Raw genomic sequence first — 26,445 nt, 5'->3', positions numbered from 1 at the left:
AGAGTGTGTGTGGCTTTCACCACCCCTTAGGATGAGAATACTATGCCCTTTTAGGGTTTAGTTTACTGTGCCTCTGTCTAGTAGTGACACAGAGATGACCCCCGGGGTAAACCTATGATCTCCCATCCACTTGTCGAGATTTCTCTTGAACAGAGTCAGTGAGGGGCTCTGCCTAACATGGACTGGGATTCTGTTCCAGAGTGTAGGGAGCCTCTGGGTTATGAATCTGTCCCTCCAGCACGTCCTATTTATTTCTGTGTTGAGGTTTAAGTCTCTTGTTCTCGTGGCTCTGATGGATTTGGATTTTCTGAGGTGTAGCATGTCCATTAATTCTGGATTGGACATGGCCTTGTACGTCAGGCACAGATCACCTCTGAGTAGGCGGTATGCGACTGAATAGAGCTGGAGTTTTGTCAGTCAGGCAGCATATGATATATGTTTAAGACCCTTTATCCTCTTGGTGAGGAACTTTTGGGATCTTTCCAACTGCTGCAGGTGTCGGGTGAGATACATCCCAAATGGGGCATTGTACTCAATCATTGGCCTGATAAGAGAAGAGTGCAGGGGCACAATGACCTCTCTTGATCTAGATGTGAAACCCTTCATGATAAGGTGGGCAATATAGAAGGTCTTCCTAACCACTTTGTCAATGTGAGTGTCAAATGAGAGGTTACTGTCAACCTGGGTCCCTAGGTCCCTGATTACCTCTTCCGTACTTAATGGGTTACCACCTATGTGGTAATTTGTCGGTACCTTGTTTTTCCCAAAGGGTATGACTATACATTTTTTGGCGTTCAGCTTAAGGCCATGTCTCTGGCACCAATTATCCATTTCTATGAGGCCTCTCTGAAAGATGTTTGTGTCCGCTGGAGTATCAATTATGGCGCCCAGTTTGCAGTCATCTGCGAACTTTGTCAGCCACAATCCTCCTATGTTTGCCTGTACCTCGGAAAAATAAATGCTGAACAAGAGAGGTCCCAGGACTGAGCCTTGTGGGACACCGCTTGTGACCAGCTTAGAGTCTGACATAGCTCCAGCAACTCTGACCCTGTGGGTTCTGTCCTTGAGCCAGTTTGCAACCCATCTTGTGACATATGGGTTTACATTTAAGCTGGTGAGTTTGTCTATGATGCCCGAGTGGGGTATTGTGTCAAAGGCTTTTGCAAGGTCAAGGTAGGCTGTGTGAACTGCCTTACCCTCATCAATGGCCTTAGTGACTGTTTCAAAAAAGTTGACCAAGTTCAAAAGGCAGGATCTGCCCTTGACAAAGCCAAATTGGGTAGGATCCAATGCCTGTAGGTCCCCAATGTCTTTGTTTATGAGTTCCATAATGATCCTCTCCATAGCTTTGCAGACCAGGCTCATCAAGCTTATGGGGTGGTAATTTCCAGGGTCCGTAGAAGTACCGCCTTTGTGAAGTGGGACCACTGTTGCCATACGCCACTCTTTGGGTACGTATCCTGTAGTAAGGCTAAGATTAAACAGCAGCCTTATGTGTGGGTTTAGCTCCTCTTGGAGTTCATGTAGCACACAGCCCGGGACACCATCCGGTCCCATTGATGCTGTGTTTTTAGCTTTAGAGAGGTCGGCTCTCACCTGGGCATCTGAGATGTTAGGGAGGCTACACTCTGCTGGGATAGTTATTTCTCCTTTTGGGGGGGAGGGGGAGGAGAAATTTGCACCAAACCTGTCTGCCAGAATGTTGGCAATGTCAGTGGGTTCAGTGTATTTTGTGTCATTTTGGACTAACTCTGAGCATATCTGGCAGTTTCCACCCAGGTTTCTAACATAGCTAAAGAAGGCCTTGTGATTGTCTTTTGTGTCTTTTGCGATTTTTCTCTCAAAGTTGGCCTTGGATGATTTTATGAGTGATCGTAGTTTTTTGCTAATACTGATCAAAGATGCCTTCCCTTTTAGGGATTTTGCTCTGTCATGTAGTAGCTTCCTCCTCCTGTTGTAAAGTTTGTTTATGGCTGGGGTCCACCAGACCAGGTGCCTGCCTTTGAGGGAATGGGTCTTGGTTTTATTTGGGATTGCATGATCCATGCATTCTTGAAGGTGCCCATAGAAGGCATTTGCAAAGGATTCAGCAGTGTGGGTTGTGGTTTCCACTGGCCCAGGGGCCTTGAAGGATACCACTTCAGTCTTAAGAAGTGTGAAGTTGGCTTTTGAGAAGTTCTTCACTGTGGTCTTTTGTGCAGGGGGGTGGGGACGGGATGTGGATTTCCAGTGAGATTAATTTATGGTCTGATCTTACCAAAGAGGGATATACTTCCGGTGTGGAGCATTTTATCCCCATGTTTGTGATGATCAGGTCTAGTATATTGTCTCCTCTTGTGGGAATGGTGACTAGTTGTTCCACTGCATTTGAGTTTATGAATTCTAGGAACCTTTGGGCTAGGGTGTTGGGGCTTGAGTAATGTTCCCAGTCTATATTTGGGTAGTTGGAGTCTCCAAAAATGATGGTATTTGGAGAGACATTCATACTCTCCAGTGTCTTCAGGAAGGCTGTGTGGGGTTCCTGAGTTTGAGATGGTGGTCTGTAGCATGCTACAAACTGTAAGGCAGTTTTGCCTATGGTTAGTTGCACCTGGATAGTCTCCGATGCTTCGTGCGTTGCCACTAACCTGGAGGTGTGGGTATCTTTGATGAAAATGGATACTCTCCCTCCTTTTGTGGTTCGGTCCAAGTTTTGGGGCCGGAAAGCATGATATGAGGTAAAACCTGATAGTGCTGGGGTGCTCTAAGGAGCCTTGAACCAGGTTTCAGTCACTGCACAGACATCGATGTTCTCCATACTGAGGAGGGCTTCGAGGGCGTGCATCTTGAGGTTTAGACTTCTGGCATTGAGCAGCATTACCCTTAGTTTTTTTCCACTTTTGTTTTCTAGGGAGGTAGGTTTGTCATTTGAGCCTTGCCTAAAAAAGGCACTATGGGGGTGGCAAGAACCTTGGCCAATATCCAGAAGCCCAGGGGTGACAGGTGCAAGCCATCCCTTGAGCAGCGTGGCTTGTCAAGCATGTCATCCCAAGCAGACAGACATTGGATCCCCTTAGAATGACACCAGTAATTAAGCCAATTGTTAAAACTGATCATTTTGTCTTTGTACTGTGGCATCATTCTTGGTGAGGGTAAGATGCTGCTCAGGGTCAGGGTCATACCAGCCTGGGCTACATAATCAGAGAGCTCCTCTATGTCTCTTTTCATGTAGTCCAGGGAGGTACGTCTCAGGTCGTTCACACCAGCATGTACAGTGACTGAGTCATATTTGTACTTGCTGTGGAGTGACCTGAGTGCTTGTGTTATGTGACGGATTCTAGCTCCCGACAGGCAGCTTACTGTGACCTTTTCCTTGCTCAGTCTGGTGAGCGGGACGTCAGTGTGTCTGACTATGGAGTCACCTATTACAAGTGTGTCTGGCATGTTTTTTGGCCTTAAGGGCTGTGAATGTTTAGCACACTGACTTTGTGAACTATGTGTTGCATGTGCTATGTCTTGAGGTGGTGGTTGCTTGGGTGTCTGTTTTGGAGGCCTCTGTTGTTTTGGTAGATTTTTAATCAGTGCCTCCGAGTATGTTTTTGTGTGTTTATGTGTTTGGTTTGCAGTTGTGATAGTTCTATGTAAGACTGGGTTTGTGGTGTGCGTGGTTACCTTCTCCCCCTGACTGGTCTTGCCAGTACTGAATTGAGAGAGCTCAGCCTCCAGTTTGGCTATATAGTTGCATCTCTCGCATATATTTGTATTTGTTGGGAGGAGGAGAGGGTTGTCTGTGTACATGAGGCAATTGTAACATTGCCTCAAGATTCCCAGATTCACCAGCTGAACAGGAGAGGACGCCAGCAACTGACCCTTCGACATGCTAGAAATAGTGAAAAAGATTGCTGTGTAACTGAGTCAGAAAGGACCTATAGGGAAATGGGTACTCAACAGAATTTAGGTGAATGAAGTACTTTCTTTTGTTTAAGAGTGCTTTACCTGTGTAAAAATGCTTTAGGAGCAAGTGCTGAGCTTTTTAGATAGAGTATAGGCTGTTTAGATTGCAAGTAGAACAGTTCTAAGGGAAAAATTGAAGAGCAGACTTGGCGGAGCCAGAAAAAGTTTAACCTTGTTTAACCAGCGCTGCGCTATGCACACGACCGCGCAAAGCCGTGCAAACACGGATTTTAAGCAGTGAACTACAAAAGAGCTAGGAATGGTCCCAAACAACCAATTACTACAGCTTCTTGTGCTGAGGTCACTTCTCCCAAGGACAGGCAGGCTGCTCAAGGCCCCCCACTCCCACTGGTGAGCAAAGAAACTTCCTTCTATCCAAGTAAGGTAATGGACAACACAGGAACTACACCACAGCCCAGAATACAGCAATGCCTGTATACTGGTCTAAACTAGTCGAGGAAGGCGGGAAAACAAAGATTATTTTTTTTGTTTTTTGGTAGAAACACACAGAAAATGCAGAGACAGTGATAAATTAGTTACACAGGCTAGCACACTTTAGTGGGCAGCCTCCACAGTTAAATTAAACAAACAAACAAGCAAACTTTCGATCCAATTCGACTAAATGTAACTTTAAGTGCAGATTTTAAAATAAATGCAGTAATCAGTAAAAAAACAGTTCAGGCTAGTTCAAAGTAAGCAACAGAAGCTATTTCCAGTGGAAAAAAGCAAAGATACTTAAATCCAGAAGGTAGTCACTTTTTCGAGTTCCTTGCTGCTAGGTCCACCCTGTAAACCCACATGGACCTTGTCTGAGCAGTATAACCAGAAAAAAATGCCCAGAGGTGGATTTTAAGCAGTGAACTACAAAAGAGCTAGGAATGGTCCCAAACAACCAATTACTACAGCTTCTTGTGCTGAGGTCACTTCCCCCAAGGACAAGTAGGCTGCTCAAGGCTCCCCACTCCCACTGGTGAGCAAAGAAACTTCCTTCTATCCAAGTAAGGTAATGGACAACACAGGAACTACACCACAGCCCAGAATACAGCAATGCCTGTATACTGGTCTAAACTAGTCGAGGAAGGCAGGAAAACAAGGATTATTTTTTTGTTTTTTTATTTTTTTGGTAGAAACACACAGAAATGCAGAGACAGTGATAAATTAGTTACACAGGCTAGCACACTTTAGTGGGCAGCCTCCACAGTTAAATTAAACAAACAAACAAGCAAACTTTCAATCCAATTCGACTAAATGTAACTTTAAGTGCAGATTTTAAAATAAATGCAGTAATCAGTAAAAAAACAGTTCAGGCTAGTTCAAAGTAAGCATTAGAAGCTATTTCCAGTGAAAAAAAAGCAAAGATACTTAAATCCAGAAGGTAGTCACTTTTTTGAGTTCCTTGCTGCTAGTTCACATTCAGATTCAGGGGAGCTATCTGTTTTTTTAGGACAGGAGCGGAACCAAGGAATGTGGAATTATCATCCCAAACATGTTCATTCTAGCAATAGTTGAGCCTGAAGATAGCCAGGTATGGTCTGTCAAGATATCTTGTTATTTCAGAAACTAATCATGAGCAAAAGCCTTATTTGAATGACAAAGTGTCTCTGTCTAATGCATTTTCTATTAACAGTGGTGAACAAAAATTAAAAAAAAGCCCAACTCTAGAACAAATGAGTCTAAACCCCCCTCAGAACCAGTTGTTAGAGAGGTTCAGCTAAAGACTACTTTTGTTACTTGATATGAATACACCTTCTATCCATCAGCCTTATGAAATGTCTTATCAGAATGCACAAGGAGTCCTTAAAGATAGACACCATGATTCATAAAACCTATAACAAAAACTGTATGAGTGTACAAATACGTGAAACATTCAGACTTGAAAGTAAGAGATTTGCATAAAACCAAGAAAAAATATTTCTTGTAAGAAGGCAAGCCCAGTACACCCACAGACTCGCCCTTGCTTTATTTATTTATTAACATTTGTTTACCAGGAAAGTCTAACTTGGAACAAAGCCAGTTTTCAGTGGTGGCCCAGAGAGAAACTCTCTAGATGTATGGCTTTGCAATATGGGAGGAAATTGGAGTACCTGAAGGAAACCCAGACAAATGCAGGGAGGACATGCAGACTCCACACAGAAGGCACCCCAGATGAGACTCAAACAAGAGATCCTCTTGCTGTGAGGTGGCAATGCTACTGCTGCACCACTGCACTGTACAATCAACGGTATTTTTATTATTCACATATCAAGATCATTACTCTTCAGAAGAAGAAAAATCATCAAGAGACAGTGAAAAACTACCTTGCTATGTTTCCTGGAATGTTGCATTCCTAGAAAACATAAAAAAATACTACAGAGCTAAGCACATGAAACTGCTTGTTTGTGGAGTAAGCAACAACATACAGGCAGTTATTACCTCAAGCTGCAAAGCTTTAATGTTGTTTACAAGAACAACACCATGAAATACCCTCTTCATCTTCTAAACAGTTAAACAGTATTTCCCTCCACCATCTCTAGAAAACAAAATAGACAGGAGAAGAAGGAACCCCTTGAAATGGAGACTCAGAGAAGTCATTAATAAGCACTGCATTTATATAAGGAGAAAATTCATGAAATTAATAACTGCTGAGACTAGCCCCTTAATCTCAGACCACAGAGCAAAAACTTCCAAATGGCCTGTCTCTTCTGACTGACCTCAGTGGAAAGAATGCTACCCACTGGAACTGTTGCAAACTGCTGATTTCAGAATCCCCTGTTGCAGTGTGTTCTGAAAAACTAAACTTACCTGAGTTTCTAACTTTGAAACAAACCACCTGCATCTGTCCCAAAATGTGGTGTTTTAAGACATCATTTCAAAATTAATTGCCAGATGATGGATGTCCATCTGACCATACCCGCAAAATTAAAAATAATGGCAACATATACATATTTACAAACTACACCAACCAAGCTATGCAATAGCACCATAATACATATGGTATGTGTATGGCTATGCTGTGTGGTATAGAATCATGTAGCATTAACTAATCACCACATATTGCAGCTCTCTAAAAGTCTCATATAGGCAGAGCTACTAACATGCAACCACTGCATTGAAATGATACTTATCTTCATACCTTTTTCAAGAGGAAAATTCAACTTGTTCTAAATAGGGGAGGGGGCTGAAACCTATGGCTATCACTTTCTGCTATAGGATAGACAATACCTGTTTTTTTTTAACTCTTACAACCATCAACAGAAGCTTAAAACACATTCATTCAATGCTTCAGCTATCTGTGGAAGGGAACTATAATTATCGAGAAAGAACCAGCATTCCATCAGAACTTTTCTTACTTGGATTACAGAATGGGCAAACTGTGCATCAACGCCCTGACTGGATAACGAAAAAACTCCGGCAGGGTGTTAATGTACAAGTAATGCCTGCTGACAAATGAGTTTGACACTTCTCAACAGCATATCATGCTGACCTGGAGCTCAGACTGCAAAAAAAATAATGGTGGCCATTCTTTTTATGCTCGCTAAGCAGCGGTTCTTCTGTTTAACGAGCATAAAATGAAAAAAAAAGAGAGAGACAGGCTATTTGCATGTGTGTGTGTGTGTGTGTGTGTGTGTGTGTGTGTGTGTGTGTGTGTGTGTGTGTGTGTGTGTGTGAGAGAAAGAGAGTGAGATTGTGACATTGAGAAAGTGAGAGAGTGATGTTGTGTGAATGAATGCGTATATGAAAGCAGAGGAGACTGTTTATGTGAGAGAGATCAAGAGAGAGAGAGAGAGAGAGATTGTGTGAGTGAATGCATGTATGAAAGCAGAGGCATCTGTGTGAGAGACTGAGAAAGAGGGTGAAACTGATCTTATCTGAGTGAATGTGTTTATGAAAGCAGAGAAGACTGTGTGTATATGTATGTGTGTGAAAGCAGAAGAGACTGTGTATGTGTGTATGGGAGAGAGAATGGTCTCTATGTAAAATTGTTGTGTTTTATTTGCTTAATCTTTTTAAGCACTATATTAGTTTTAAATATGTTTGATGCAAAATGCTTCCTCCAACACCATTGACATATGCTACAGCAAGTTTGAAACATTAGGTGGAGGAACTATTTTACATTAAAACTATATAAAAAAAATAATATAGTACTTGCAAAAATAAATAAGCATGTAAAACACAACAATTTTACAGACAGCCCATTCTCTAAGCACAATAATGCTCTCCAGTGTGTGCTAATGTGCAATTAATGCCCTTCCAGGGGTGGAGAGGCCCTCCACCGACAGCGTTATAACACCCCTGGGCAGGCATTAACATACACTTTGTCAGTCATTATTGTTTGCTTAGAATACTTTTTTCAGCCAGAAGATTAATAAAGATTCTAAATTTAGGTAGTAAGGGTAAGCTATCAATGTCTGTCTCTACATTCAAAAATCTATGTCTGCCATGACAGTTGCCCTGCTATCGCAAACATTTTGACATATTTTATGATCTAGACAATTAAATGTGGCATAGTCCTGCTTCTGTAAATATGTATATATTTTAGCATATCCTTATATCTGTAAATATGTTTTGCTCATATCTTATGTGATCATATTCACCCATGCAATACTGCAAATGGTCTGCTGAGATCAGAGCCCTACCCTGGCAAACAAATATAAATAAATGCATTTACTACTCAGAGAAGCTGAAAGAGTAGAAACTATTTCTTTCATCACATAGCTCATGCCTTCATTGCAAATAATGTGGGAGAAGATGTAATAACAATTTTTTATCTCAGTGTGCTTATTCGTATTGACTAAATCAATTGCTTTAAATCATAATTTTTCTATTAGTTTGAGAAAAACAATACAGTTATACCAAAAAAAGATATTTGTAAAACACTGGGATGACTAAGTTATTTCCTGACAGATCAGAACATGCAGCAATTTGAGCATTATTTGTGAAAGGAAGGTTATTAAAAAAATATGAGTTTCTCACACCTGATACTTTTAAATTAAACAGATGCTCTTTTAATACAGTAAACTCTCAGTTAACTGGAACTCAAGCAACCAGAAAAAAAAAATCAAAGAAATACAGTACAATTTTCATGTGTTGCAATTTCTGACTACCCCCCACAAAACATACCTTATGTTTTTAGAGTTTTAGAGTTCTAAAAAGGAAGATAGGAATAAATGTCCTCTTTCCCCAAACTAAGAACAGGTCAAACCAAACAAATAGTATAGGGTACATTATTAGTCAGGCCTATTTTAATAGTAACTCTCAGGCAACCAGAAACTACAGTTATCCGGCATCTACCAGTCCCCATGTGTGCCAGTTAACAGAGAGTTTACTAACGTCTTTTTCAGATATTGTCATATTTAGATGTATAAAACTGAAAAAAAATAATAACAGCACTATCCCCCACAGGAAGGCAGACAAGTTAAGACAGTATCTTCTGTCAGCAAGGCTTTACTTTCTTGTAGAAACTGCTAAAACAGCTAAAATTATCTCCAGTGCTCACTGTTGCCTATTTGCTTATTTATTTTAGCTGACAAAATTAGTTTCACTAGACATGCCATGTTTTCAAGGGGGGGGGGGGGGCTTAAGATAACGTTCATACTGACTTAGTCTACTTTAGCCAAGACAGTGGAGAAATTTCCCTACTCCTTTTGGTAAGTATAATGGGATCTTTGCATTGACCTAATGTACCACAACTCAGGCAGACTGGATCTTGGCTAAATGTCTCAAATGTACCCAGATGCCAGCCAAGTAGCATGGAAGAGTCATTGACAGACACTGCATAGTCAGTAAAACAACATCCCCCCACACACAGACACAGACACATACACACTTTTTTGTTGTTTTATATTGCTTTATAGTTAAGTTGAAGCATTCTATATAAGACAAAATTAAAGAGGACATTGAGATGATTTTTAATGTGAGAAATGCTGCCTGGATTTGTTTAATTTTTCACTGTACCAGTCATAGACAGCCGCACACTCCATTGTGCAAAGCCCAATTAAATGAAGGCAAATCCAATAACATCAATAACCACAGTAAAATATTTCTACACCAGTTTTTTAGACCTTCTGATACTGTTACCCATTGGTATTAATTTACTTTTCAGTTGTTACACTGGCATTTAAAATTAGTGCATTCCTGATTAATAAAAGAAATGTGGTAATAAAACATGTCTTGTGAGTAGTTTGAGCTTATTGGTGGTTTCTGAAAAGCTCTACTTTCTGAATCTGATTATGTAGTAACTTTTTAACTTCCTCATACCATCTTCCATGCACTGGGTTGGATAAGGTGTCTTTAGGCTACCTATATCCTTATATATTAATTCCATAATGATCCTTTCATAGCCTTAAGATGAGACTGGTCAGGTTTATGGGTCTATAATTTCCCAGGTCCATTAAACTATCATCTCTGTGCAAAGGAATGACTATTGCTGTCCTCCATTCATCCAATGTGAAAAATGTTTTGAGGCTGATATTGAATAACCTCTGTAGGGGATCAGACTAGCCATGTTTCAGGCTGACCACTAGGTATCCTGGTATGTTATCTGGTCCCATAGACATAGGGTTCTTAGTCTTACATAGCACCTTGAAAACTTGTTCTTTGGAGACTTGAGTGCGGATGTATCTGTTATTATGTTTTCTGAGAATATTGAGGAGGGTAAAGTCTGATCGAACTTGGCTCTATAGTAGACTGGATATGTTCTTTTGGTCTGAGTATGTGATATCATTTACTGTTAGCTCTGCCCAGCATCTAGCATTATTTCTGATATTTTTAATGTAATTAAAGAAGTCCTTGTGGTTATCCTTTACCTGGGTGGCTATTTTTACTTCATTTTTGGCTTTGGCTGATTTGATCAGGCACCAGAGTTCCTTGTTTAGCTTAGCAGGAGGGATTTTGTCATGTTAAGAGTTAGAATAATTTTTGCACAGTGTTTTTCTTTTCTTATAGAGTTTGTTTCTAGTTCTGTTCCAACATAGGGGTTTATTTTTGAATTTGGTGTTAGATTTACTTCTGAGGATATAGATGCATCTCTGCAGCTATTTACAGTATATGCGCCTTACATTTGTCATTAAACGATTTCATATAAGAAGTGGGATCATCAAGAGGGAAGGTGCTTTTGAATTTAACCAAGTCATTACTCAGTTTTAGTAGATTACTCTTCACATAATCTCTGAGACCAATGCATTGGAAGATACTTACAGTGAATGTGATTGACTTGTGGTCTGATTTGACCATGGAAGAAATTAAAACTGGTGGAGCCAGTCATACATTAAATAATAAACAAAGAAAAGTTTCCTACAACATTAATTAAAAAATACTGCTTGATTTCCTGCCCAGTCTCCAAACCAGTACCTAAAAAGATGATTTCCTCCTAGTCTAATTGGCTCAGCATTTTGCAAAGAAATAGACTGGAGATGGCAAAATAAATGAGAGGTTTTGGGAATTGCTGAGTGATTTAATTCTTACATGGAATTAATTTTTTTTTCTTTGCTGCATTATGAACAGAGAACTTTATTTATTTATTTATTTATTTATTTATTTGTTTGTTTATTTAATTATGTATTTAATGCCATTTGGTGACCGGGAAAGTCTGACTGGGTCAGAAACCCATTTTCAGAGGAGGCCCAGGGATAAAAGCACCACGGTACAAAGTTTGAACAGTAGACATTTAAACAATATTAACATTAATATTTAGCATGCATTTTTAAACTTAGATTAGTGAACAAAATTTGCAAACAGAAGTATACAATCAAATAATTTGTATCATCAGTAAAATATTAACCTTTAACATTTTTAATGACGTAGGTTGACAAATACAGTTTAGAGAGATAGCTTAATTACTGAGCTGTTGAGTGAGTTTTGGTAATAAAAGTTTTCACTTTTAAGTAGTAGGGGTTAAAGAGTAGTAAAAAAAAGTCACACATCAGCAGTAAGTAAGTTTAAGGATAGGAGATGTGCATAAAGATGATGAGGAGCTAGTGTAAAAAAGTTGCTTTGGGCTGTATTGTGGAAGATGATAGTAAGGGTAAGGCTAGAATTAAATATGTTTGTGGCTAAGTGTAAGTGAAAAGATAGCTGATTAGGATGAAGTGAAAAGAAGTAAGTGTAGGAGGAGCTCAAGATATAGTGGAGGACAGAAGTACTAATTGTAAGCTTAAAAGATAAAAGTTAGATAGACGGCTTTAGATTGAAGCACTGAACCTTTTTGCAGCATTAGGGGGCACAAGCTTACTAACAACCTATGAAACAGGGTAGTTATCTTGTGAAGGAAGGAAACTGATTGTAGTAAACAGGAGCTTTATCATATGAGCTATACTCTTTGGATGTGATCCTTAGTATCCTTAATGTTGACAGTATGATTATTATTTAGCTGCAAATAAATTGATCAGCATGAGGTCTATGAGGTTAATGTTAATATTTTAAATGTGAATACATTTTAATTTAGCTTGCTTTTTCAGTCGCACGAGTGTTTAATGCACTCTGTTTGGGTTCCAACAGTTTCTCTTAGTGCAGATGAATAAGACTATGAACTGTTAAAGAGCTGCTTCCTGGTTTGATTACTTCAGCCTTCTTTTGTTTTCTATGTGACTCTGCCAAATTACTTCAAGAGACAGTAATTCTGAAAATGAGCAATTGAGTTCCAGGCTATTAGCAAATGCTTTATATGTTTGTCTTTTGAATTCCTACACTGTTCACATAGAGACTAATAAGTATTTCACTATATGTTTTTTGAGTATGAATCCCAGCATGGCTTTTGTAGTTTAATACATTGCCAGAGGCATTGCTTCATAGAAAGAGAAGCTTGCTGTTTCTCATGCTGAGTCTGTTTTCAAAGTGAGAATGTTTTCTTTTGTGTAAGAAATGACTGAGAATGTTTTTTTTTCTGTAAAATTTTAAATAAACTATTTACATGAATTCCAAATCTCTGTGATAACTGTAGAAGTAAGGAAAAAATAACAGGTACACTAGCAGGTTTGAACAATGTTTATGGTAATTGGGAAGAGAGAGCCAAGTGATGGCATATTGGTATGGGTGGTGGTGGCCTGATTCATTACCTTGCATAGTGCCCAATTTAGCCACCATTCAGATCTGTTGATTTTGGATGTGTATGCTGCAACAACATATCATTATTAGCCATTCTACTAGGTCAGACCTGTACTTAGTGATGTCAAAGGGGGGGATAGCTATTCTTGAAGACAGAGAATATATAGAGAGGTCAAAATGAGATATAGGTATCCTGTAAGCATGTAACCTCCCCCAAAAAAGTATGTTGCATACATTAGCATTTGTGATTTTTGTATGACTTGTGGGTTGTTGAAAAAAGCTGCTACAACATTTAAATTGCCTGTAAGTTTATTTATTGCACTAAAAAAATGAATTAATTCATTAATTGGCTTGGATTATGTAGTCTAAACATGTTGTATTTTAGTAATACATTTAGCAGCACCTTATTTATAGACTCCAGCAAATGCAAAGAGGTTGACATTTGTCATGTCATATAATCTGCATTTTTGGAGTAATAATCAAATCCATCTGGTCTTCAGCATCCATTTTATAGTCCTTGTTACATATTACTATGATACAGTCTTCTCTACAAGATCGGATTGTAAGACATTTCTGCAAGTAGTTAAAAATGATTACTCTGGCAGTTAGTGTACAGGACTAAGTCTCTGACTTCTTAATGAGCTGTTTCCTGTGGCAAGCATGCAGAGTATTAATCTTTCCACTTACATTTACCTATTGTGACACTAAACAAGTCACTTAACCAGGCAGTTCTTTAGAGCATTTGGGAATTTATGCTAGGATCCTTAAGAGTCTCCAGGACTGCAGTCTTTGTAACTGTGAACTCATTCTTATTGTTTCCCTACATCTCCTATTGCATAGCCCATCTAGATCTGAAAATGTCATGGTAATATCACCAGTACACCATTTTTAATACAGTATAAATAATTTATTCTTCACGAGCAGTAATCACTTCATTTGTAAATGAAGCACTGAAATGCAAAGTTGTCTGCCAGCAGAAACCTTTGCATTAGTAACAGTTCTCTTTAATGTAGAATTATTCTGTTGCCTTTTACTTCTGAAGATATTGTGCAAACTGACTGCATATGTTATTGGATGGTTAATATTTCTTATGCTGTCATAAATACTCATCTATTTAAATTGTACTACCATGGCTGGATCTTATGATATGCTTCTAGTGATCTTTATAAATTTCATGTAGTTTATCTAACGCTACCGATAAAGTACATGTCATTTGCTTTTTTCATAACAATAGGGGTGGGGGACTCTTTGTGGATGAAAGTGCCTTGTTCTCTTTTCATCTGATCATTTTTAAACAATATTTAGTCTTGATTTGCATGACTAGCAGGATGTGTGTGTGTGTGTGTGTGTGTGTGTGTGTGTGTGTGTGTGTGTGTGTGTGTGTGTGTGTGTGTGTGTGTGTGTATGTGTGTGTGTGAATGGGAATTAAGTTGAAATATTTTGGGGACTGTGAGTTTGTGTGAAATTGTTGAAATATGTGACTTTGGTCATTAATGTTGTTATTAATTGTTTTACACAGACATCTGAGAAGGATGACATCAATGTAGCTATAATTGTCAAGCTTGGGGGAATACCTATGAATAAAAATGACTGACATGCCTGAGCTGATAAAAAGTTAAAATATCATTAGGTTTTTCTTTGTAGGACAAGTGTGCATTTGTCTAAAACAATTTGAAATAATTCACTGTGGCCGTTTTTATCACAATAAAGGGGCTGTAATTGTTGAGTATGCCTATTAGTGGAGTATAAAAAGCAATTTGAGTGCCCTTTTATGACTGAAATGTTCTGAAATAGATATTTTTGTTATTATTGTTTCTCATATTTTGTTTTCCTGTATATTGGAAAATAATGTTCAAAACTATAAAGAGGTGCTCTAACAAATGTTGCTGTATTGAACAGAAAATATAATTTAAAACAATGAGGATGGTATATTAAAGAACACACACTTTTATGCATGGTCCTAAAAGATTATGCAGGGGCCATGGTTTGAAGACAGATGGAGGGCCCAAGATACACTTAATATGCTGCTGGTCAAATGTATTTTCAATAAATGTGAGTTTCACTGCATTTTCAATGAATGTGTTTTACTGCATTTTCAATGAATGTGAGTTTCACTGCATTTAAATTGAATGTGAGTTTCAAGAGGAAAGAAGTTTACTGTTGTTCATGCTAAGTCTGCTTTCAATGTGGCGTTTTTTGTTTTAGCAAATGACCATCAGTATTTATGCAATACTATCTGAAATAAAACTTTTAAATTAAATTCAAATCTCAGCAATTATTGTACAAGTGAAGAAGAAAATAACATATACACTGACATGTTTGACAGTGTTCATGGTAATTGGAGAATGACAACCAAATAATGGGACAGTGGATGGGGAGAGGTGATACATTACCATGTCTAAGGCCCCATTTGACCATGATCTGGCCCTGTCTGGTAAATCATATAAGCCTGTCTAACATCTACCTTCATGTTGAACAAATTAGACTCCCTTAAAATGACATCAGTTATTGAGACAATTGTTAAAGTCAGTTATTTGCTTGCTTATATCATGTTACCATTCATGATGATTAGCAAGAAAGAGCACAACACTTGTCAGACTCTTACTGAAATACTGGTGTAAGATTACTGGCAGTAACAACCCTAGTGATAGAAAATAATGATTCCATCACACGTTATCTGAATACATGGAGTAGGTTGACCTTTTCACATAAAATTCTTTCTTACATGTTTTATGTTTAAGTTCTATAAGGTCTTAGACATAACCTTATACTAGACAATTTAAAACAGCTTTTGGAATGATCTTCTTTATATCAAGATGTCATTGCCTTTATGTGATACAATTCCAATACATTACAAGTCGAGTCATACCTGTTTTGAGCTGTCAACCGATTTTGAAAAATAAGAAATTTTCATTTAAGTACTTCTAAGCTGCACTTTGCAAGTCTGCTTTTAACAGGCAAGATCAGATTGTTACCATAAGGATTATTTGTTAAGCAATTCCGAAATTAGTCTGGCATTTGTACTGTAATTAGCATTATAAGATCTTCTAAATACATGGCATCATACTTACGTATTTTGGCTCTCCCTGTGGTCCACAACAAGCTAGAGAAAACAAGTAGAATTTAATTTTAAATATGTTGTGAAAATACAACAGCATTTGTACTACACAGTTTTGTTTTATTTATTTATGTATTTATTTGATAGCCAACAGCTATGCTTAGACATTCCATTATTAGTCTTTTTAACAAATGTTTTTTTTTACTTACAGATATAATGCAAAGGACTGTTACAACACCTTTTAGCCATCTTACTCATGCAATCAAATTTATATTTATGTAACTAATCTTGAATAAAACTAATATAATATGCATAAAGAATGAGCTGATGCAATCATCATTTAAATGTATTAAAGGACATTCTTCAGAATTTTGGAAAGTATAAAAAAGAAAGGTTATGAGCTATTCATACATTATTCGATGTGATTCATTATTTGTTTCGTAATAAGCCTCAATAAATGGTACATTATGAACAAATGTCCCATATGGTGTAATAGCAGTGGTGATTCCATTATTAAAATTATTTACATTTTCCTGGAAGTTATATGATGAACCTTTGCAAAATATTCACTTGCACACCGGAGCTGTTAATCATCTAAAACTTTAAATATGCACTTACGGGAACATTGTGTAACACACTTGTCACTGTGTTTTGATTCTCTGATCATGCCTTCAGGACAATAGCATCCTTCTTGTTTGCTATCAAAGTCCTCATATGGCTTCGGTTCACTAGAGAAAAGATATGCATAATATATTCAGATCACAGTATGCATTTTATTATTCAAACACTTCCATTATCACGTTCTGCCTATATAGTACTCAGTCTTAACACCTGAAATAGGATTCAGAAAATTACCATTGTTTCTTTTTTGACCACTCATACTCATTTTTGAATTGATCCAATTATTCCTCTGTGCTTCTTGGAATCAGAGAATATTACACACTAGCGCTGTCGTTTGGCGATCTCAGCCATCCTGTTGCAGGAAGACTTTCCTTGTATACAGTGCCACTACCTATGCTGACTGGAAAGAAATGTGAAATTCAAACTACTTTAGCTTCCCACACAGGTGCATGCTTTAGAACAAGAGAAAGATGCTCTCCTTGGCAGGTATTACCCCTACATGTATTAAACCTAAGGTGTAACACATGCTGGATACAAACTAACCCCCTTCTCCTCACATGTGCGAGACACCATTTTATACTCATGCTTACCAATCCGTGGCTGCCTGCTCCAGATCTCATATGAGTGCTTGATTCCAGTCTTCTGGGTGTAGTTAGAATGTCATCCTTCTGTGACAGATCCAATGATAGATATTATCAGTGCATCTGACTGCCTTTCTTCAGTGTGTGTGCATGATGCAAAGGTTTTAGCCCTCAGGATGTCTGAATGCCAATAAAGGAAACGGTGTATTCTGTCTCTTCTAGAATAAGGCTACCTTATCAGTCTTTTTTTCTTCTGTCTGTTTTGATGATAAGTCACTAACACCTACCACAGATAAGATACCATTTATATTTTTAAATCTCCCCAATCTGTGTATGCACAAATGGGATAGTCATAAAGGAAATGGATGCTAATAGGACAGTGTAGCAATTAGCATTGCTACCTAAAAGAGTTTGACTCTGTGATTGAGTTCCCAGCTCTAGATTCTTTCTGTGTGGAGTCTGCATGTCCTCACTACGTCTGAGTAGGTTTTGTCGGGTGCATTAGTTTCCCCATCTTAAAACCATGCAGTAGACAAATTTATTTTCATCCAAACTGTATGTATGTATATGTGCTATGTGAGTGTATGTGTGTCACAGTCCTGCAAAAGACTGATATTCAGTCCAGAATTAGTTCTTTGCCTTGTTGCCACAGAACAACTCTGAAAAGGATAGCACAACTATTAAAGAATGCATGAATGAATGTATGTACTGGGGTAACATCGATACCAAATCTTTGAAAAATGAAAGGATGTGATGCAAGTTAATGCAAATACAACATAAGAAAATGAATCATCTGATGTTCTTGTTTACTATACATCATGTTTTGAGCAATAGATGTAACAGGAAGTGTTAAAATGATCTTTAGTTGACTGATTTTCTGCTTTATATTTCTTTATATTTAACTATTGCCACAATACAGGGTTGATTTAATGGATACATACCTCTCAACTTCTCTGCTCAAGAATTCTGGAAAAAAGCCAAAAATAATAGAGAGCAAAGGCCAAAAACAAAATTAATTTCTGCTATGAAATGTCTATCTCCGCAATAGTGAGCAGATGAAATTCTAAAATAATGCCAAGGCACATTTAGAAATCACACTGGCAATGCTATGCCATGGAAACCATCGAGTGAAATATTGTTTGGCTTTTTTCTTCAGGTTATAATTGCTTGAGGAATTTTATCTTGACCAGCTGTAGAGGACCCTCTAATCAGGAGAGGCCTTAGGTCAACTGGTGCCCTAGGCAAAAGGGCTCCATGGTGCCCCTCACCACACCACACCACCTGGTACCCCCATCCTGGTCTACCAGCACCAGATAAACACTGAAAATGTGCCCCTACTAGATTGGTTCCCTGGGCGGCCACCTAGTTGGCCTATGCCTAAGTCTGGCTATGCCTCTAATTCATTTAAAAAGTTAACAAAACAATAGGTTGTTCAGTGACACGTATTTTCTGAACAATAACAAGTATGAAATTCTAATGTCTGGAATTAGTGGCTCTCTGTAATCTACAGTAATTTACCAGAAAATCAAACATTTTATGAAGGACAGGTCAAAAAAAAATCAGGGACATTTGAGAGGTGTGTCCATATATCAGATTAGCATGATGGCTATTTTCAGCAGTATGTCAACATAACTTGGATATTACAAGGAAACTGTTGTCTGTATAATGTGCAACACTCATGTATTACCTGTGCACATGCAAACCAGAGTTCTTTTTATAGTTAATATAGACCGTGTCAAGGTATTTCCTTCTGGAAGATAATTCAGTGAAGGCATCACTGGCTTAGTGCACAAGTGTTTTCTGTGTGTAACACAAACCTATACTAATAGCTAAGCTACTTTTTAATTGCTTTGTGACAAGGTATTTTTGTAAGCGTACTCATTCATATTTATGTATTTGCACTTTTTCTTTCTTGATGGAGAGAAAACTATGTAGTGTTTTTTTTTCCCTAGCTCTTCTTTGTAATCCCTCATTTTAAGACAATTTAAATTGCATACATTTAACTTATCAACAATCAACAATAGTTTAATTCTAGTGTGCTTTGATATTATTGGTCCATTAAGTTTTGAGGTGCAAGTAAATGTTATTAGTACATTCTGCTTTATTTATTTTTAGCTTTATCTACCTTTTCTGCCTTTGCAGAGATGAAGTTAATCTGAGCTTCCTTCATTACAGAGCTGGATGATGCAAATGGACAATGTCAGTTTCAAAAGGTACAGATTAAAATTATGCAAGAAAAGAAGCAGTGAATGGTTTTATCTTTGCTTCTTACAAGTTGTTTTCACTTGTACTGGTATTTCTTGCAATTTAATGTAATCCAAAATGTTTTAAAGATACTGTAAGCTGAATAAATTTCAACATAGTTAACTTATCAATGATATAAGTTAGAACTTGGATGGCAATTATTTTTGAATGTTGACACACTTTCGGGTTTAAATGACAACTTAACATCAAATGTGTGTTGAAATGGCTTAAGTAGGAAGTGATATCTTAATTGAAGTAAATTAAATGAGCATTGATTTGATTGTGATAGGAAGTGATGTTTTAGGCTTTGTGATAATTTTATATAAATATAAATATTTTGGTACATGTATTGTAATTTCTGTGTTTCTGAAGAAGATCTAAAAAATTAAACTGAACAAAACCACTCAAGACCACAGTTACAAACGGTTTCATTTACAGTAGCATGAGAAGTTTATTTTTTATCTGTTAGTTGGGTCTTTTTTTTTTTTGGCAGTATATTTCAAACTTATTAATGATAGCTTATTTCTAGAGTGTGCTGTGATGGTGTTAGCTTAGCTTTTGTAAGCTTTCAGATGCTTGTAAACATTATTAGTACTTTCTGCTTTATTAATTTTTACTTAAACTACCTTCTATCTTTGCAGAGGTTGAGTTATTCTGTCAGTTCATTCACTATAGAATTAAATGCAGCAAAAAGGTAAAGTGAGATTCAATATGTAGAGATTAAATTATTTAGGAGCAAAATCAATGTGTAGCTTCATAAAAATACATTAAATAATCTGGAGAGAAGTATAGTATAATTTAGCATATGAAATATCTACAATAATTTAACAAAACGTTAGATGAATGAAAAGTTGTTACAGATTTAGTTTGCCATCTTATCTTAAGTAGTGTATACATAGTCTATATGACTAGAAAACACTTAAGTGGAAAGCATCTCTCCCTCTGCGCACATACTCATCTAACAAAGACAGAAAATTACATTTGTCATAAAGAGGTTGATAGGTAAGAACCTAAGTAAAATAACATTGCTGTATTGAGGGATGTATTAATGACCCTCACTGTAGTAAGTTGGTGTTCCCTGTGTTGATATTACTTCACAGAAAACTAATATCTCTAAAACTAGTGCTAGGATAAAATGTAAGATATTTGCAATTACAACAAAAATGTGAAATCACAAATATATGACTTCTTTTAATGATCACGATTGCACTATCTTGGGGAATTTATTTTTCTCTAAAATAAAATCTTACAGTAAGATGTTAAGTAGCAGGGTTGTGGGCGGTACAAACGTCTCTGTTTAGAGGTATAAAGGGGTGAAATCCCCCCTACAAAAACAGAGTGAAACAGTACATTCTGGTAGACACTGTTTATTATCAATTCAAAACTTATTGTTCTTCCGTCTGAATGATGGTCATAAGCTACATCAAATTTCAGCCATGGAGCCCTGTAAGGTTCCAACACACCTCATGCTGCCATACAAATGGCATCCAAAAGCAAAATGTCATGTGACATTTAAAAATGTGACATGTGCACTCTGTAACATTAGAAGGCGTGGCAGAAAGAAAAGCTCAAAAATACTGGGACATTTAAAGGGGTTGCTCTTATCTTTGAATGTGGCTCCAGAGAACACCCCAGCACTACCAGGCTATAATTCATACCACACTTTTCAGCCACTAAACCTGGAATGAAGCATTAAAGGCGGTGGTGTATCCATATTCATAAAGGATATGCACACCTCCAGACTAGTAGGCTAACATAATGCATCAGAGATACTTCAGGTACAACTGACACTGGGTAAAACTGCAATCCAGTATGTAGCCTGCTATAGATCCCTCGCCATGTCCCAAGACTCCCACTCCACATTCCTAAACACACTGGAAAATATTAGGGTACAAACCAATACCCTTATACTGGGAGACTTTAACTACCCCTCCATTAACTGGGAAAATTACTCATGTACCAACACACTTGGTCAACGGTTTCTGGAATTCATTCATTCCAAAGCCCTGGATCAACTCATTCTTACCCCCTACCAGAGGTAGAAACATTCTTGGCCTGGTCATTACTAACATGGGTGACCATTCCTCTACAACAGTGATCAACTTCTCCCTGGTTAGATCTGACCACAAGCTAATCACCATGGATATCCACATCCCAACTTCACCCCCCCCCCAAATGAAACCACCATAAAAAACTTCTCCATAGCCAATTTTGGGCTTTCGTGGCTAACTTCATGACACCGATGCAAATGGAAAATAGGTGCATGACTGCTGAATCATACAACAATGTACTGTAAGAACACATATACAAATGTATGGAATGGGCCATACCAAACAGAACCAAGACGCTGTCCTCCAAAAAAAGGAAGCCTATCTGGTGGTCCCCTACCATAAACAAACTCTACAACAGAAGGAAAAAAACTGTTGCAGAAACGGGTGAAGTCCCAAGACTAGAAAACCTCCTTTGTTAGCCTCAGCAAAAAACTGAGATCCATCATCAAATCCTCTAAAGCTAGCTATGAAAACAGAAGAATGAACATGACAATTCTCAGATATGGTCTGAGTTACAGCACAATGGCAATATATATACAGAACCAACTGATATTGCCAACATATTGGCTGACAGGTTCAGTGTGAACTTAACTCCCTTTTCACCCCCTAAAGGTCCTATCCCAATACCTGAGGAATGACAAGTCCCTATTATCACGGCTACACAGGCAAAAAACACACTGTCCAAAGCCAAGAATACAGCTTCCATGGGACCTGATAATATCCCTGGCTGTGTTCTACATGAATTGCAAAGTGAACTGGCACCACACCTGAGTACCCTGTTCAATCACAGCCTCATTTCAGGCTTTCTTCCTACCAAATGGCGCACTGCTATGGTCATCCGCCTCAACAAAGAGGGAGTGACTACAGACCCTGGGAACTACTGCCCCATTAGCCCGACGAGTCTGATATGTAAGGCTATGGAGTGCATCATCATGGACCTTATAAATAAGAACATAGGGAATCTCCAAACTCTGGACTCCATGCACTATGGGTTTGTGAAAGGTAGATCATGCCTGCTCAACCTGATAGACTTCTTCGAGTCTGTCACCAGAGCTGCAGATGAGGGCAAGGTAGTTCACACAGCCTACCTAGATCTTGGCAAGGCCTTTGACACCATCCCTCACTCAGGAATCATAGATAGATTCACTAAACTAGGCATAAACCCCTAATGTAATAAGATGGGTTGCCAACTGGCTCACTGATAGAACCCACACTGTGAAGGTAGCATACTCCAAATCTAGTTCTTAACCCAGAGACTTTCCATACTCTGGAAAAAACTTTCCATTCACGTCAAGCAGAGCACTTCACTGGCCCTCTGTAAGAGAAATGTTCATGAGTGAGTGGGCAATAGGAAGTTCACCCCGGGGATCACTTCAGTGGCCTTGCTTAACAGTGGCACTGGAAACTAACTTCGGGCGGCATGATGCCAGGAAATCTTCTTGGGCTAGGCTTATATAGGCTCCAGGGCCGTTAGCCTAGTACACACCTATGAACCTATGAACTGAGTTATTTAATAGTAGACTATCTTAAATAATCTCAAGAATCTTAAAGCCTACTTGTGATGCTGGTATGTGTTTAGAAGGTGTACAAAAGACAAATGAAGGTACATACTACTCTACCTGTCAACATCAAATGTTAGATGTTTCCTAACATAACACATCTTGTACATGGCTTCTCACATCAAGAAAGTTATTCTTGGAAACAGTAAAGTGTAATGCAGCTAAATTAGCTTAGGGCAACCTGGACAGCAGTATTTAGCAATACCATAACTCATGATATTGCGATGCAACTATTTTATATCACAGATATTGGTGATCATGGGTTTTTACACTCATACAGAAACATTCAAACTCTAAACAGTTTCTGATTATAACTTTAAAATGTTATATATAGGTATCAACAATTGTTTGGAACCGTCTATAAATAATTTTGTTTGCAGTATTGGCAAGCTATCTGTATTCCTTCTAACAGTTTTGAAGGCTGAATAACACATTACTTAACAACTGTCACACTGAGGACTCACGGTATTGAAGATGAATGCGATATCCATCAGTGTATTGCACCCATCTTCAAAAGTTTACTCCACTTTTTATCCAATCATTAGTACAGCAGGCAAGGATAAAATTTTCCATGTATTGCAAAGAATTGAATTTGGTCTCCTTTTGTAACCATTCTGGAGTAAGCACAACACTTTCTCACAATAACAAAAAAATGCAACTAACTGTCAGCAGAGTAAAACCAAGACCAAAAACACAACAAACTGCACAGGGCTGAAAAAAGGCAAAAATGTAATTTAATACATAGATGCAAGCCAAGTCTTTTGTCTGTATAACAATTAACTTCTTCATTTTCTCACAAAAAAAATAAAATAAAATAAAATAATCAAGGGCCTTAATCACACAGACAAAAAAAAAAAAAAAAACTTTGCAGGTCATCTCAAATTATTGCATATACAGCCTCAGCAGACCCTATTCTTTTATACTTTTTACAGATAAGGGATCTCAGTCTCTTTTACAACATAAATGCAACATCTTGGATTGATGTACCTCAGAGAATACTTCTTACATGCAACCATCCATGTAAAGCAAAGTACTTTTCTTACTCTGTTCAAATATAATTTGGATGAATGGGTGGGAGACCACAAATTCATTCCTGGTTTAGCACCCTTGTCCCTCATCATAGGGGTAGCAAATAAATGTCCTAGCATATCTCTGGATTATTTATACATGAAATATAAGAGACAAAAACTGCCATGGCAATGTAAGGCTAAGCTTCTGAAGATCCTCACAGATCAATAGCCTAGTAAGTACCTATGAATCTACGATCGTAGGAGTCCATTTCCATAACATATAATAATTTGGTTATGACTGAAGACCTGGTTATAATCATCTATATCTTTCTGAGGTGTTTGTAATACAAGAAATTGGTTGATATTTTCATATTAACTGATTAATCTTCAACTAAATGAAGTTTGGCAACAAACCAAGTTGTCCCGGGACATCTTCATGGGGGGGGTTAGATTGCTTTTAGGGAGAGTTAAGTGGGTTGGGGAGGTGAAAGGGTTAAGTGAAGGCAGGGGTGGTTGCTCTGCTAGGCATAGCTTTCCACTGAGCAGTTCACTTTTTAAAATTACAGGGGTTTGCAGAATGTCCAGAACCTTGTTTATACATTTGGTCCGTATAAAAAAAAAAAAAAAAAAAAGTGGTGGTGAAGCATTCAACATTAAAGTTTTCTGTCTTGGAAAAGGACTTGTCATTAATGTAATAACTTGAGAAAAATCTTGACAAATGATAGGTCAAGCAGCTGCTTGTCCTAAAATCTGTACAGCTCCTGACGTGTTTTCATTTTCTCTCTCTCTCTAGTGAATGGTAAAAATCTATATATGCTATACACATTCTTTAATCCCTCATAAACATTTCATTTGCCATCTCTCTTTGTATACTACTCGAGTTCTCCAGTAATTGTAACTGAAAAGTCTTCAGTACGAAATCGCAAAATGTGTATGATTCATAGGTTAGTACCTATTGCAGGTCATTTTAAGCCTAACAAATTTCCCTTCAACTCTGCACCATCTGTCAGTGATGTGAACACCATAACTATTAAGTCAACATGCTGCAGTAATAGCATTACAGCATTGGTAGGCCTTAAGCAAAGGTGCTCATCCAATGTAGAAAGTATCATGTTATTCAGACTAATACTGCTCAATGCAGATTATAAATTAGACAGTTAACCAGTTGGTCTAAGTTTCTGAGCTGTTGTCAAGAAACTCTGTCATGCAGTTTAATATTTTAATAGTGTGTATATGGATCATGCTGAATGATTTTGATAAATGAACTAATCAAAAACTGTACACAAATGCAAACATGTCGTTTCATGGTGACATTATTATCGTCTACAAATGCTTACAAAATGTCTCATTCGCTAGTGCTGAGGTTATCTTCTTAAGTAATCCATATTCTACTCAGAATAAAAACTGGTGCAATTTCAAGAATGGAATGCAGAGCTTAAAAGAAATTATTTTAATATCAATACTACTATGTTAGACTAACACATTTAAGAGCATTCACAATAACTCAGCTGGGAATACAGCTTATGGTCTCCTATACAATTGGATGCAGAAACCAGAATGATTGGTCTGGTGGATGGCTTTGGACTGGACTGACCCGCTGGATAGAGCCTTGAGTTAAATGCCTGCAGCACACGTGCCATACGTGTGGGAGTGGTTTAGATCGCATGAGTCTTGAGCAATGGGAATGGTAGTTTAAGCATACCTCTCACTCTGTTAGTGCAAGAAATCTTGACAAAGGCCCAAAATTAGGGAAAGGTTTTAAACATACCTCTCTAGGGGGTCTTAATTCAATGTGAGGATATTTTAAGTGAAATCCATGGTAAAATAACTAAATCATATTAATTCACTAACAGATACAAGCAAAACCAGCATCTTTTAACTATCCTATGACCTTCCTAGCTGAAGTTGATAGTCAGCCACATTTTGCCCATTTGATCCACATTTTGAGGGCTAGAGGAGATGGAGGGTCGAAAGCTATGATTTTAGATATTGCTCTTTTAAATTTATAAAGTGGCTAAAGTAACAGGATATGTTTTAAAGTACATTTTCCAGAAAACCACAGGTGTGTGTGGGCCAGGAAGGGGGGAAACAAGTATCTGGACATTTTGCACGACATTGTACATTTGAGAGGTATAAAGTTTAGTATATAAGGGGTCAAGGAAGGGGGAATTCTTTGGCATTCAGTAATAGTACTTATTAGAACTTGCGACACAGCAATAGTTAGGGTCAACAGTGGGGATAATTTGTAGGGATTACTCTTACAGACTTGGTAGAGTGGTGGAGTAGCAGTTTGCATTGTCTTGGGTATTCTGAATGGGTGAAGCATGGGGCTTAGGGATTGTCATGGTTGTGGATATTGATAGGTCC

General features: G+C 37.9%; 1 protein-coding gene across 13 annotated transcripts in view; it reads right to left on the bottom strand.

Annotated features, from left to right (window-relative positions):
• Positions 1-26,445, bottom strand: part of LOC122815694 (mucin-19-like) — a 505,085-nt gene that overhangs the window by 30,508 nt on the left and 448,132 nt on the right. For all 13 annotated transcript variants that reach the window (XM_044088394.1, XM_044088400.1, XM_044088403.1 and 10 more), the window contains 2 exons: positions 16,631-16,740; positions 16,026-16,057 (listed from right to left, as the gene is read on the bottom strand). In XM_044088394.1, the coding sequence (XP_043944329.1) occupies positions 16,026-16,057; positions 16,631-16,740 (142 nt within the window). The remainder of the gene's footprint in view (positions 1-16,025; positions 16,058-16,630; positions 16,741-26,445) is intronic.

The sequence above is a fragment of the Protopterus annectens genome, chromosome 11.part0, assembly GCF_019279795.1.
Source record: "Protopterus annectens isolate FY-2018-M chromosome 11.part0, PAN1.0, whole genome shotgun sequence".
Taxonomy (NCBI): domain Eukaryota; kingdom Metazoa; phylum Chordata; order Ceratodontiformes; family Protopteridae; genus Protopterus; species Protopterus annectens.
This window is presented reverse-complemented; position numbering and strand designations above follow the sequence as displayed.